The 16,015-nt window shown below is 39.7% G+C and overlaps 1 protein-coding gene across 2 annotated transcripts in view; it reads left to right on the top strand.

Annotated features, from left to right (window-relative positions):
• PRRX1 (paired related homeobox 1) overlaps positions 1–8,074 on the top strand; it is a 72,288-nt gene extending 64,214 nt beyond the window's left edge. For both annotated transcript variants that reach the window (XM_068541229.1, XM_068541228.1), the window contains one exon: positions 4,738–8,074. Coding sequence is in view for 1 of the 2 variants with exons in the window: in XM_068541228.1 (XP_068397329.1) it covers positions 4,738–4,876 (139 nt within the window). In the remaining variant the exon portion in view is untranslated. The remainder of the gene's footprint in view (positions 1–4,737) is intronic.
• Positions 8,075–16,015: the final 7,941 nt, after the last annotated feature.

The following is a 16,015-nucleotide window of genomic DNA, read 5'->3' on the forward strand; positions in this document are numbered from 1 at the left end:
AAGCTGGGAAGCCTTAGGATCTCAGGAAGACACATAGACTTCTTGGGCTGACAGATCTGTCTTTGGGGTGAAATTTTCCATAGCTTGTCATCATTTGTCCAAAAGGGCCAAATAGAAAACAAAGTTAGAGTTGAAAACTGAGTCAGGTAGTATTTTTCCCCCAGCTCTCCTCAATTGTTTCGTGATTTGTGGGATTTGCACTCTGGGTAATTAGAAAGCAGAGGGGGAGACATTCATAAGTTTCCTGGCTTTAAAACCATACCATGTATAGTATTTTCCATACTTCCTTGGTGTTTGGCAGTCATTTTAACACATTATCCCTCACGACAACCTCTCAAGGTAGTTTGAAATTATCAAAAATGATTTGTCCCCAGTGAAAACAGAACTCTAACACTGCTGGTGGTTAGCATTCTGCTGTCTGTGGCTGGGCTCCATCTGTTAGGAATCTCCAAATAAGGAGAGAGAAAAATTTCAAGCTTACTTAAATGTGTCAGCTCTGTGCAAGTCCCAGAGCAGATTTGCTGAATCAACAGATGGGATACAAGTATTTCTTTTTCATCTCTAATTCCTCAATGCCCTGTACACAGCAATGCCGTTTCTTGGTCACAGACACAGAGAACTTTACATTCTTCAAAACTAAATAGAAATATTGCTTTGGCCAAACCCTATAAGCCCAGTCTTAGTACTCATGTCATGTCTGCATCCTGTTAGAGGAATAGGCAGAAGGCAAGACCAATGGACAGGATCTCTACGTGTTGGAAAGCAGGCTCTTGGTGTTATCATGTGCTTAATAAACGACCTAGTTTCAACCTCATCTTTTTAGCCCAGGAAGCTTAATCCTGTTTAGGAAGGAGAGGTCATTTTACATGGTGCGAATGGCCCCATTAATTTGGTTGAAAACAGCTTATTAACCTCATTGGTTTCTGTCTTGTGAGAAAACATTTCAGGGTTCTCGTTCTTTTCCTAACACAGAGCTTTAGAAGTTTTGGCGACATGGAAAACAGGTGGTCATGAACAATCTTTCAGACTGACAGCCACTCAAGGCTCTCTTGCATCTGTTGTCACTTTTGGAAGTGGGTCCTCTCCATCATACTTCTAATGCCTTTTTAAAGCATGACTAAGCTGCTCTTGGATTAATTTTGTCTTTTCTGACCTGTAACACGTCTTGCTTATTACTGGTATGTCAAAGGACTGGTCCCTACTTGCCTAAATGGCAGTTTTAGTTTAAGTTGAGAAACTAGATTCATGTCAAACTACTGGAGGGAAAACATACTCGTTTTCTTTAGTGTGTGCACACAATATCACTTCAGTCTCCGCCTATAAAGTTGCGTACTCTAAATGTTTGTTTAGAGGCTGTGAATTAAGATGGTCTCTGTTCTTTTATCCTATTTCTTATGGCTATGCGATGCTGAAATAAGTTAGACCGATTTTTGAAAGTTTATAGCTTTCCTAAACGTTTATAGAGTGAAAACCTTATCACTTATCAAGCGTATAGGATATTGCAAAACTCATTCATTAATATCAACTGCTTTTTTATTCTCGCATCCCTCTAACTTGAGAGCTACATATAAGTCATTGTCATGGTCTCACTAACACAGTGATGTCCTTAGAACAGCACCACAGTACAATTAGACAAGGGTGCTGTTCTCAACTCTGCAAACACAGGTTGCTATTTAAGGAAAAATGTCTCAGTGAAAATCCAATCTCCTGTGTAAAATATAACTCTAATTTCATTAATTTGGTTTTGAGATGGGAAGTGGATCAACATTCATCTCGTCTGGGATACTAACATCTGGCCTGCGTTAGAGAATCTCAGTATTTCCAAGATATATGTTACCATACTAAGTCTTTAGACTAGAAAACCAGATGATACTAGCAAATTATGAAGTAACTGCAGCAAAATGGTTATATAATAGATAAAATTGAAATCGCAAATACAGTAGACATTTCTAGAAAACAGGAACATCATCTTCAGTAAACTAATTCTCCATGGTTCTAATTCCCTTTGTCTGCTAAGGAAAGTGACCACACCTTTGATCATCACAAAAAGAGAGAATCTCTATTAAATAGGACTTTGCTTGTCCAGAATCTCAAAGGACGGAAAACATATCCCCCAAGAAATTGGGCCAAATACGTAAAAGCACAATACTCCATGACAATCTACAGTTTGCCATCAGAGATTTTTTTTTCTTTCTGCTCTCTCATGAAGTTTTAGCCTCCTGTTTTCAGAAGCCATTTAATTTTATTCTCAGTACTTAAATAATACAGATAACTCAAAATCTCAGCTTCTCTCCTATGCATTTAAAATTATACTATGTACCATCTTTAGGACTGAATTCTCTCACAGAAATCTGGCTGAGAAAGGCTGATATGGTTGATGTCATAATCTATAACTTAGGTACATTCCCCAAATCCAATTATCTTTTTTCTTAGCTACTTAGATCTTTTATTTCTTTGAAATCTTAGATTTCAGTATACCCTAGAAATTTCTTGAGTATGGGATTTATGGATTTGCATATATTTCTGGTAGGGTCTTGAATGGAAGCATGTAATTCATACAGAACTTAAATGATAATATGTATATGGGTTTTGAAAATAAATGAGACTTCTTGGTATATTGTAACAAAGAAAAAAACTTGTCCCATTTTAACAGATTGTTCTGATTATTTATCTCACTCCTAGTTGAAACCTACATGAATTGGGACTCTTTCTGTCTTTGTCTTTTGGTAGACAGTAGTAGAAGTAATAGTCTATTCTATAAGTCTAACCTGCACCAATATTTGTTCATTTTTTACTGTTAAAAGCTATTTATGGTGGATTAAGAGTATGCAATCATCGGTCTGGCTTTTGTCATGTCCCTTTTGATTTTGCACATTCGATTAAGATAGCAAAATTAACGGGAAGCACTGGTTCCTTAAAATAAAAGCATGTTGGTAAAATATTTTTAGAAATCATTACTCACAGCAGGATGACAGAGATCACTGATATTGAGCAGGAATCAGTTTAATCATACAATATCTAGATATTTGTCAGTTACTTATCTATTCATTAAATACTTTCTTGAATGCCAAATATGTGCTAGATATGGTGTTAGTTCTACCTGGGGACACAGTGGTGAACAAGGCAGATGTGGTATCTCATCTATGGGGTTTATAGTATGAGGAATTAAAATAAGTCCTAAAAGGAAAAGTACAGGGTGCTATAGATAAATCTAATTTTGTGTAGACAGTTAAGATCATGTACCCAGAAATGAGTAAGAGTGAAACACACAACAATGAAATAGAAGAGTGTAGGGTTATTTTGGAACCCGTCTGAGTCTTCCCCCTGCCATAGGACACAACCATAGACACTCACACTCACACACATACCAGTGTTATAAGGGTCTTAAATTAAGGATTATATTTCTGGAAAGACCTAATTATACTTTTTAACCCAATTTTCCTGGGTTAATTGCTAGTAACTGAGCTGAAATAGGCTCTTGTGAGTCTTGACTCTAAGTCTTGACTGTAAATCTTGACTATGTGGTGTCCCAAATAAGTATTAATGATACAGTCTCTCTATTTGTAGAGTAGCTTTAGTTTTTTCTTTCTGGTCTGTCACTTGATCCCCAGAACCACAAACTCCTGTGTGGCTGACAAAATTGCATAGGAATGCAGGCACCAGAAGAGCACATGTCATTCCATTTATAAGTCTATCTCATTCCAGCCCTCAGTTGAAAGGTATTTTGCTAATCTTAGAAACAACTAGGAACATTTTCATTTAATTAAAATGAGTTCCCTTATAGCTGTTTAGTATCAAGTAATGGATAATTTGCATCCAAGTCTAAGAAACCTTTACTTTTCCTTTAAAAGAAATTCATGGATACAATTAATGGAAAACCACCAATTACAAATTTCTGCCCAGTGGTATTCCTAGGTCTTAAATACAGTCTCTGACAGTGAAAAACAACTTTGGGTTTTTCTCAGCAATAAGAACAGTCAGAAACAGTTACCTCTGAGGTCAGGAATACTGAAACTGGAGCATTTGCTAGTTTATCTAAGAGATTTAAACATTTCCAAAATAAGACTGACCCAAAAGACAGTGTAAGCTGCTCAAGTACTTTTGAGTAAGTTATAAAATCAAGGCCAATTGGAATGGAAACCTCTTGATTTGGCAGTGCTTGGTACTATCAACCAGTGGATCAACAAAGGCAGAGAAGTCATCTTAGATTATTTAACTGGTTCTCCAAGTACACTATTTAATATGGTATTCAGTGATTATCTAAAATATGTTAGGATTAATGTCAGCTACCTAGAATGAGGAATGAAAAATGCCCCTTATTCAAATGCCTCCTTCTCTTCCTCCTCACTCCCACAAGCTGGTGATGTAGTCCGGACAAGATTAAACACTGTTTTAACTGGTCAACTGATTAAACACCTGTTATCCACCATAAGCAGCTTTCTTCTCTCATCCCAGAAATAAATCATTACTCACTGTATCCAACACAGAAAATACTTTCCCCCTCGTCTTGTTCCACGCTCCACTGTTTTTCCCTGCCCTTCAAAACACTGCCACCCTTTTCCAAGGGCCTTAGACTAATGGAATCTGGGGCTGTAAGGGACCTCAGAGGTCATGTAGTCCAACCCACCTGCCCCTGCCTGCCCCCATCCTGAGACTTGTACCCATCTGGGGCACAGACTTGTAGCTTTATGAAACTAATGCCTGTTATTCTCCCTGCTCTCTCCTTTGTCCCTACAGCGCCATGGCTACTTATTCTGCCACATGTGCCAACAATAGCCCTGCACAGGGCATCAACATGGCCAACAGCATTGCCAACCTGAGACTGAAGGCCAAGGAATATAGTTTACAGAGGAACCAGGTGCCAACAGTCAACTGAGGAAAAAAATAATTAAACAGGCCTAAGAAGAAATCAAAAACCATAAGACACCTATCCTGCTCTGTCATTTCTACATCTGCTGGAAAAAAATAAAAACAAACAAACAAACACAGAACTAAACTATTGGGACCATGGCAGAGAAAAGCAGGAGAGGAGCAAAATGAAAATTAGTTAACAAATGTTCCTCCTCCCTCTGGGATACCACCACCACTTGTTTCTGTGTGTGTTAATTTTGTTTTTCCTTCTATTCATATGCTTTGCTTGATATATTCTGAGCTTCTTCAGTTAAGTTCAGCCCACCCACCCCCATGATTGTATGGGTTTTAAAAGAACCTACAGCAGCCAAAGAAACCATATATGTATATATATTCAGAATAATTGCCTATAGTCTCCTCATTGACCTGTTTGAACCTCAGTGTCTTACACTATCCTTCTTCCTAGTTCTCTGTACAGAAGCTCTAGGAACTTCTGAAAAGCCAAAGTCTTTCTGAAGAATCTGTGCCAGACATAATTCCCTTTCTCATTGTCTCCATCTCTGTTGGTCATGGTAAGCTTGTACCATCAGCTACTGGAAAGAAAAAGCAATTGTATACAACATCTGGTCACTGGCCTGTCTGATCCAGTGTGATTGGCTATGTCTGGCTAATTCTAAGCTCTAAGTTCTAGATCTAAGCTCTAGATTTAAGCTCTAAACTATAGAGGATAATATTACCATCACTACCACCCTTCACCCCTATCCAATCAATCAGCCATCCTAAGTTAAAGATATTTGTTGTTTCTTGAATGATTTGCTGTCATAACGCTATTTGATAGAAGACATATTTTTCACTTGAGAGAGGGAGAGACATTTCTCTAGGAAAACAAAGACTAAGTTGTGAAAGGCATGGCCTATATCTCTTTGGTGCCTTAAGGGTAGTCAGATGCACACTTATATATATACTGTATATATTTATATATTATATATATATAAAATATTCTTGCAAGCTTGAGTTTGCAGTTTCTCAAACACTACAAAGAACAAATTTCACACCATCACCAGTGTCTTTATTTCTACAGTGATAAGACTTTTTATTAGGGATCTCATTTCCTTTCTTTCTCTACACAAAATTCTCATTACGGCCACAGAGCAATTGATAGGGCAGCTGTTTGAAAACAGGTCTAATTTTCACATTAGGGTTTTAAATAAATTAGAAACTATTTGAGGCTATGAAAATGTCCTTGAGTTTGGCACCTGAGCTCTGGTGGAATGCTGATACATTCTGATCTATCACGGGAATTACACTTAGAAGAGGGAAAGCCGTTTAGTCATCTGTCCTTTTTCCACTCAAAAGAAATCTGAAAGATACATCTTTAAGTGGAATACTTAAAGGTTTATCTAAATTCTAAAAATTTAAAAGGCAATTGTGGGCTATTTTTATCTTCTAATATATTGAAATAAAGTTTCGTGTCTAGGGCTGGGAGCCAGGACTGACCTTTTCTTTGTTTCTTTCTCTTTGTTTCCACCCGTGCTTTTGTAACTTGTCAGGTAAACTTGACCAAACCATGTTACCATGCTGTGCCTTGGTTTACCTTTTATGTAAAATGGGTTTAACAATACTTACCTACCTCACAGGGGTGTTGTGAGGCTCTAATCATTTGCTTCTTCATTCTTTCCTGTATTCTCTCTATGTCCAGCGCTTTGTAGCCATGGGAGGAAAGGAAATATAAAAGTATACCATGTTAATAGAAGGCTGCTGTACCCAGAAGCCTTGTTTTCTAGCAAGGAAATGTTACCTTGCTGTAAATACTTATAACCTTGTATTTGGAAATGAGAAATAGGTTTATATTTGCAGACCTCTCAAAAAACCACATCATTTGACCAAAGAATAATTTAAGACACACAGAATAGACATATCTTTGACTTATGTTTTCATCCTGACCAACTTGGATTTCTAATAATTTTTATCAGTAATTTGAAAAGGTTTAGATTGATTTTGGCCAAATATGCCAACTCTGAGTGACAGGCAAGGATTTGGGATTTAATATGCACTTTCAGTACAGATTTGTTATTTTCCCTGGCGTATCAGATTAAGCTAATGGTGGTATTTTTTCAGTCAAACAGCCACCAATCTGAAAATGTATTTCCTATATTGATTCTGAACTTCTTTTATTAAGAAGGAAGCCCATCTTATGCATTTTGCTTTCATCAGCTGATTCCCTCTTCTTTTAACATACTATTAAAACATTTCTTACTGAATGGTTTATGTAGGCTGGCTGAACAACACACATTACTTGCTTCCTAAAGTATTCTTCAACTAATTCTTTTGTCCCACTAGCTGCTGTAGATTATCAAGTTTCAAAGGAACAGTGTATCCTAACAGATTAAAACATTCTTTGTGAAATGAGTGCAGTCCAAGTAATTGGTGAACTTTTGGAGTTTGGGGAGAACAACTAAAAGAGGATTTGGGTTATATAGTACAGGGAAGAGACATCATACGTGAAAAGGTTTTGCTAAAAAGGGGGAAATCTTAGAAGAGGGAGTAAAGAGATAGAGGATCATGTAAAACAAGGTCATTTGAAACTTGCATCCTGACATTCATTTCCAGTGATGAAGAGAAAAGCCTGAACCCATAACCCCAGTGCTGGATGAAATTAGGCAATTTTACCCAACACCTGGGCAAGTGCTGTCCAGGAATATCATAGAGTAACCAATGCTGTCCGCCACAGGAGCTTTTATTGCTAGTGAATCAATACCACAGACATCTATTATGTAAGCATCTGATGGAGAAATGTACACAGGGTACAAGCACTCAATTTTGTTCATTCATTATTGATTAAAAAAATAGAAGTTTGATATGTGATTTGGAGGAGTAGCCTTCTGGCTCCTAAACCAGGTGTCAACAGAGGGCCTCAGGGACACAAAATTCAAAGGCATATCCCTGTTCCTTATCATCTATACCCAGATAACAGATGAATACATACAAACTATCTGTCTGTGTCCCCAGTCCCCCCCCAAACAAGGCGCTGATTTGTAGGGTACTTGGCAGGTTAAATCAAGCAGGAAGAAGTGACCGGATAAAAAAGGGAATGACATTTAGGGTATAAAGATCTCATAAGAAATGTAATATGTAAATTATATCTTGCTTTATGATGTAAAATATACATTGCGCTAGAATAGAAATGATTCCTTTTCAATAAAAAGAAAGAAGGATACTACTATGTTTGCTGAGTCTGCTGGTTCTTTTCTCTTTGACCTTCAAAAACACATCTGCTAAGATCTAAGATTGCACTCAGAAAAGAGTGAAGGTAAGAGGGATTTATGAACAAGAGAACTTTTATCAGAGTGTAATAATATTTTCTAAAAAAGGGAAATAATCTATTGTTCTCACAAACAAAGACAAATGGTGGGAGAAAGAGGGGACTTTTTTAGTATAATGGGTAAGTGTAAAGTGGATCTTTTAGGAGAGTTTTGCTATTTTTCATCCACATCTTTAGTATCCACAATAACAGATATCATTAGACAAAACAGATTTTATATAAAGCACAGCCTTTTCTTTTAGAAAAAAGAAGTAACAAAGTAAAATTTCTTAAGCACCTATTGTTATAGCATTGTGTGTGGTAACTGGTGGAGGCGTGATAGAAAAACTAAATAGGAATTGAGTTTTTTCATACAAATTAAAATCTGATTTAAAAGGCAACTACAGCATGAACAAATTTATGCAGTAGTTCAGGACAATAAATTAATGTGTCAAAGAAACAGAGCAGATGGGAGTTCAGAAGAGGAAGCAAGAAAACACTGTGAACTGGAATGGGAGAGGGTTTCACAGAGGAACTGGGACTTGAGTTTCATCAGCAAGGATTTGGGCAGGAGAAGGGAAAGTGATGACTTTCAGGTAGGGGGAATGGTATGCAGAAGAAAGGAAGAAGGCAGGGATACGGGAATAAGGAATTTGTTCCAGGAGCACGGCAAGATGGGCCTAGATGGGATGGAGAATTTATTTTCAAGCGGAGTAGAAGAAAACACTGAAGATTGAAGCTGAGTCTTCATCTTGCAAGGTATTATGTGTCAGACAAAGGAGTGTGGACTTTTCCTCAGGCCATAGAGATTCATTGAAAGTTATAAAGCAGGAAAAAAAACTGCCATGCAAAAAATACTTCTTTAGCAGGATTGTTGTGGTAAAAGAATAAAGGTAGACTAGCGCAGAACAGAAACTGGAAGCAGAACAGAGAGAAGGGGAACAAAAAACAAAGGATGAATAGGAAATATCTTGCAAGGAAAGAATCAATAGGACTTTATGATGGGAGAAAGAGAATGGAGTCAAAGACAACCCTGATTTGAAACCTGGGGACTAGGGGGATGAATCACTGACAAAACTGACAAAAATCAACAAAAATGGGAGAGACCCAATTACGGGAGAAGATAATTGCAATTTTAGATGTATTATATTGTACCATTTGAAAACTGAAATGTAGGGACTTCCCTGGCAGTCCAGCGGTTAAGACTCCATGCTTTCACTGCAGGGGGCATGGGTTTGGTCCCTACTCAGGGAACTAAGATCCCACATGCTGAGTGGCATGGCCAAAAATACAAAACAAAAAACTGAAATATAAGTGTCCAGTAAGTGAAGAAGTAGGGCTTGGAACCAAGGTCAAGGATGATAGAAGTTTGGGATTCATCTTTAAGGAGGTGACACCTTGAGGTACAAGTGTGAATAAGTTCTTCGAGAAGAGAAAGTGTCATTGTGACTCAAATAAATATTTTAATAAGTGGCTGTTGGAAGTAGTTTAGCCCAGGGAGAAAGACAGGACTTTGAAGAACATCTCCAGAGTTAAGGAAAGAGAAGTTTTCAAAAAGAAGGGAATGGTTAATATACTCAAATGCTGTAGAGCAGACCAGCTAACTAGGGGTGGGGAAAAGGCCATTGGATTAGTGATTTTCTAGAGTACAGTGTACCAGAGTGCTGAAAGAAGAAGGTACATTTTGGCAAGTTATGGTAAGAAGAAGTGCTTTAAAAAAATGGAAGCATCGGCTATAGACCACTTGCTTGAGACTTTTGGCATTGAAAGTGTATTAATAAGGATCCAGGGGCTTCCCTGGTGGTGCAGTGGTTGAGAATCTGCCCGCCAATGCGGGGGACACGGGTTCGAGCCCTGGTCTGGGAAGATACCACATGCCGTGGAGCAAATGGGTCCGTGAACCACAATTACTGAGCCTGCGCGTCTGGAGCCTGTGCTCCGCAACAAGAGAGGCCGCGATAGTGAGAGGCCCGCGCACCGCGATGAGGAGTGGCCCCCGCTTGCCGCAACTAGAGAAAGCCCTCGCACAGAAACGAAGACCCAACACAGCCATAAACAAATAAATAAATAAATAAATTAAATAAATAAATAAATAAATAAATAAATAAATAAAAATTAAAGATCCTTTCGGTGACAGAAACTATCGCACTGGTTCAAATTACAAAGAGCTTTACTTAAAGGACACTAGGGTTGCCCACTGAACCCAGAGAAATACTGCTGGAGCCAGAGTAGCCCTTGGGATCCCAGACACTGGAATGAGGCCCATACCCTTAGACCTGGCAAAGTCCACACACCCTGCTTTGGGTCTCATTAGCAGTCCTCTGTGCAAATAGTCTATGGGGCCAGATGGATGTGCCCACCTGGAATCTGCACCACTCATTGTAGACCATCCTTCAGGCACTTGTGATTTGGAATTTCCTGTCAGAATGATCTGGAACCTGCTTTCAGGGTTTCCATAGGCCTCTTTTCCTGGGACCACTGTTTTTGGGGGATGGGGTATGTAGATTGTCCTAGGGTATGTGTGCTGCAGTTGCCACCTGTGTGCGCATGTCTACTTTTGATGTGGGATGGGGCTGAGGTGAGAAGGGACATGGGTAGGCCACAGGCTGGGGGCTAGGTCCTGGCCCTTCCCTACACTGCCATGTTGTGAAAGAAATTACAAAGCAAACAGTCTGAGAATTCTGGATGTGAACCTGGTTTTTCAGGTCATTATGGAGGGATTCATTAATGGAGGAGAGTGGAACATAATTGTTTAGCGGTTTGTTACCCTGATTTATAATATAAGTGTGTGGATGTAAATATGCGGACCTTCATTTGTACTCTTCCCTGGGTATGGCTCTAGCATCCCCATGGATGAGAGACCTGGCTTGGCTGCCTTTTGATTTAATTTCTGGAGACTCCATTAACTAGAAATCAGTGCCAGAAAGCTTTTTGAGTCATAAATTTTGAATCTGAACCCATCCTGACCCCACTTTTTTTTTCTCTTAGAAATAGGACTCAGAGTTCTGTGCATCTGCAGGACTTCAGCTTGAAGGCTTCTTTCAAATCTTCCTTGGGACAGGGTGACAGGAGAGTTTTGAACAGAGCTGATCTGCCCCCTATCAACCAACATCCCAATTTATTGTGATTTACATGGGTTGGGGTTTGACACCTTACATCAGGTCTATGGGGAGAGAGAACAGCAGAGAGCTTTGAGAAGGGGCTGAGAAGGGAGATTTCAGTTATTGCTTTAGCTCCTCTTAAGCCCATGTACTTTCCACTGTGTTTCAAACTTTCTGACTTTGCTTAAAAAGGGGAAATTTCCGTTTACAGTTCACAGAGTTTGCTATGGTCTGAGCCTCGGGAGTCTTGGAGATCTGGCAATGGGTTGCGATCCTCCTGGTTGCACAGAATACTTCAGGTCATGGAGTTCTAGATGTGAGGGCCTATAATAAATGACACTCCTCTTTTACTTACCCATTTCTATACTGTTAGGTACATTTCTGTTGCAAGTGGCAGAAACCCAACCGAAATTAGGTTGAGGCAGTATAATTAGGGTGTTTATTAGATGGATGGGAGGTAGGCCAGAGGAAGAAAAGAGGAGCCATGGGAATCAGGGTAGCTCTGAGAAGCTCAGCTACTGGAAGAGACCTGACATCACCAGAACCCTCTGTCTCTCATCTCTGCAGGCAAATTTTCTCCATGGAGAAGGAAAGTGGCTGCTGGCAGAGGCAGACTTACATCCCTTCAGCTTTAGCAGAAAGGTCTGAGAAACCAGCTCTTGTTATAAATATCCTGGGAGAGGACTTTAATGTCCTGGCTTGGTTTATGCACACTCATGACCCAATCATTGTGCCCTGGGGGTGGAGGTGTACTGAGCCTCCAGACCAGGGGTGTCTGCCTTTTTCAGGCACCACTTGAGCACCAGTGAACTCCTCTTGTCCTCACTTCTACCTCTAGTCACTACTGAAACACTCAGTCCCCAAAATATTTCCAAAGTCTTGTAGACAGAACATCAACTAAACCAATGTATAAATGCTCCCCACTTTCATTTTCAGGCATACAATTATTGGACATCAGTCCCCATAGCAGTGGTGGCCACCTTGATAATGGATCCTTGTGTTGGTTTCCCTTTTTTCCTTTTTATTCCTTAAGCCCCTCAATCCTGCTCCCTGGGATCATTCTCCAAATAAACTACCTGCATGTCAGCCATTACCTCCATCTGTGCTTTTTTTTGGGGGGGAGGGGTGGGGCTCTGACTAATACGAAGCTCTATTCTCTTTTGCTAGGGGCATCCTCGCCAAAACTATGTGGATTGAGTATTGGGGACCTGTTGTTACCAGATGAAAGAGAAGGAAATGAAATGTAGGCAGATAAAAATAACACAAGCAGGTTGTCCCGAGCAAGGAAAGAGAGAGAAACATTTTTGACTATAAATTGCTTTCCATCTCAATTGGTATTAACTCTTTCTTCTCACTAATGTTGGCAAATGTTTGCTGCAAATACTTCAGTTAAAATCATACCAATTCCTTTCCTCATTCTTGTAGCAGAGACAGCTAGCATTTCAAGAAAGTCCATTTACTCTTCTTTCTGTGCACATGGGTAAGTCTCATTCCCCAGCATCCCTTGCAGTAAGGTGTGGTCTTGTGACTAATTTTCAGACAATGGAATGAGAGAAGCGGTATTTGACAACTTCAGTCCTGGCTCATAGCTCCCATCTATGCTTTCCCTTGCTCTTCTTCCCTCTGGCTGCCTGATATGACAGCCTCTGATCAACATTGGGAACCACATTTTAAGGATGGTAAAGCAACAGTCAACCTGGGACTTGGAAAAGTGACTTCAGGAAGCAACGCTGCAACTCTCGCTGAACTGGAAACATTCTGGAGTGTTATATGGTGGGGAAATAAAGTTTTATTCTGTCAGTCCATTACATGACAAGGTCTATTTGTTAACTGCAACTCAGCCCAACCTAATACCTCCTCCCCCTTTCTCCTCCCTTTCCATTCTTCCTTCCTTCCATATCACATGCATTTCAAGATCCTTGCAAGTCATTGACTTACTGTTTTCCATGAGCATACATTCTTATTCTCCCATACTGGACATTTGAATATTATAATATATAGTTTTATAGCATCTTGTGCCCTTTGGATAATACCTAATTAATTGAATATTGTAGTAAATGAGTACACTAAATATCACTTTCAATAAATTAGTGCCAGACACTCTGGAGTTCCTGGAAAATATCTCAAAATGTTATTCTAGTTATAAAAAGGCAGCATTCTTGAAAGTAAGATAGCCAGGTCATCTACAAATTGAAGACATCTGAAAACTATTTCTTAGAGCCACATATTTATTTGCTTAGTGTCACTCAGTTACTCAGAGGTAAAATAAGGCTAGCAATCCTGGACAGCTAGAGAAACTCACACATGTGCACAGAAAGATGTGAACAGAAATGTTCATTATAGCACGGTTTGCAATAATAAAATATTGGAAACAAATAAAATGTCCATCAAAGAGAGAATAAACAAACTGTGATATATTCATACAATGGAATATTATTCAGAAATAAAAAATGAATAAATGAGAAATGGCTACACATATCTACTTGGGGACCTCTCAGAAACATAACTTTGAGAAGAAAAAATAAAAGTTGCAGAAGGATATATGACACTATTTATATAAAGTTTAAAAATGCACACTAAAATCACATATTGTTTATAAACACAGATGCATGTGGTAAAAATATACATACACATAAATAAATAAAAAGATGAAATGAAAAACAATTTCAGAATACTATTTCAGAAAAGGCAATTTCTGAGTAAGGAGGTAAGGCATAGGATTGGAAGGGGCACACTGGGTGATTCAAGTAAATCAGAACTACTTGATTTCTTAAAAAATATGAAGGTGCCTGCTCTTCTGGTGAGATGGGGCTGGGAGACGCTCTCCTCACCTCCTTGCCTGGGTGGGCAGTCAGGCTCTAGGGCCGACAGAAAATCTTGTTTGAGGGTCCCACTGTGTTCCCCGGTCAGAGTGCTGCAGCTGAGGAGAGTGGCTGCTTGGGAATACTGCTCAGGCACTGCAGAAAGCCTTCTTGGAATCTGACATGTTATCACTTTGGGACCGTTGGCCTGCTGTTCCTGACTTGGCCACATGAAGGCTCAGACTGTTCTAGTCTCTGAACTGAAGGGAACCAACACTATTAGCATATCTCTCACCACCATGAATGCAAGGTATTTCAATGAAGAGTATCAGGAGGACATCTACAAATCCTAGACTGGCATGTACAAGTTCTGAGGAATGGTAGAATAACCCAATGTATCTGGGTGACATTTGGAGACAGCTGGGACAGAGCTACAACAGGGCAATGGCTGACACCCAACTCATAGCCCACCTTCTCCAGCCATGTGGCTGACAGGGTCTTGGTGCTCTGGCTGGCTGTCAGGCCTGAGCCTCCGAGGTGGGAGAGCTGAATTCAGGACATTATCCACCAGAGACCTCCCAGCCCCACATAATATCAATGGGAGAGAGCTCTCCCAGAGATCTCTGTCTCAATGCTAAGACCCAGCTCCACTCAATGACCAGCAAGCTCCAGTGCTGGACACCCTATGCCAAACAACTAGCAAGACAGGAACACAAACCCACCCATTAGCAGAGAGGCTGCCTAAAATCATACTAAGTTCACAGACACCCCAAACCACATCACCAGATGCAGTCCTGCCCACCAGAAAGACAAGATCCAGTCTCATCCACCAGAACACAGGCACCAGTCCCCTCCAACAGGAAACCTACACAACCCACTGAACCAAACTTACCCACTGGGGGCAAACACCAAAAACGACAGGAACTACGAACCAGCAGCCTGCGAAAAGGAGACGCCAAACACAGTAAGTTAAGCAAAATGAGAAGACAGAGAAATACACAGCAGATGAAGGAACAAGGAAAAACCCACCAGACCAAACAAATGAAGAGGAAATAGGTAGTCTACCTGAAAAAGAATTCAGAGTAATCACAGCAAAGATAATCCCAAATATTGGAAATAGAATGGAGAAAATACAAGAAACGTTTAACAAGGACCTAGAAGAACTAAAGTGCAAACAAACAATGATGAATAACACAATAAACTAAATTAAAAATTCTCTAGAAGGAATCAATAGCAGAATATCTGAGGCAGAAGAATGGATAAGTGACCTAAAAGATAAAATAATGGAAATAACTACCACAGAGCAGAATAAAGAAAAAAGAATGAAAAGAATTGAGGACAGCCTCAGAAAACTCTGGGACAACATTAAACACACCAACATTCAAATTATAGGGGTCCCAGAAGAAGAAGAGAAAAAGAAAGGGACTGAGAAAATATTTGAAAAGATTATACTTGAAAACTTCTTTAATATGGGAAAAGATATAGTCATTCAAGTCCAGGAAGCACAGAGAGTCCCATACAGGATATATCCGAGGAGAAACAAACCAAGACACATATTAATCAAACTATCAAAAATTAAGTAAAAAGAAAAAACATTAAAAGCAGCAAGGGAAAAACAACAAATAACATACAAGGGAATCCCCATAAGGTTAACAACTGATCTTTCAGCAGAAACTCTGCAAGCCAGAAGGGAGTGGTAGGACATGTTTAAAGTGATGGAGGTCTGGGCAAGATGGCGGAAGAGTAAGAAGTGGAGATCACCTTCCTTCCCACAGATACAGTAGAAATACATCTACACGTGGAACTGCTCCTACAGAACACCTACTGAACGCTGGCAGAAGACGTCAGACCTCCCAAAAGGCAAGAAACTCCCCGCGTACTTGGGTAGGGCAAAAGAAAAAAGAAATAACAGAGACAAAAGAATAGGGATGGGACCTGCACCAGTGGGAGGGAGCCGTGAA

Source organism: Eschrichtius robustus, chromosome 3 (assembly GCF_028021215.1).
Source record: "Eschrichtius robustus isolate mEscRob2 chromosome 3, mEscRob2.pri, whole genome shotgun sequence".
Lineage (NCBI taxonomy): Eukaryota > Metazoa > Chordata > Mammalia > Artiodactyla > Eschrichtiidae > Eschrichtius > Eschrichtius robustus.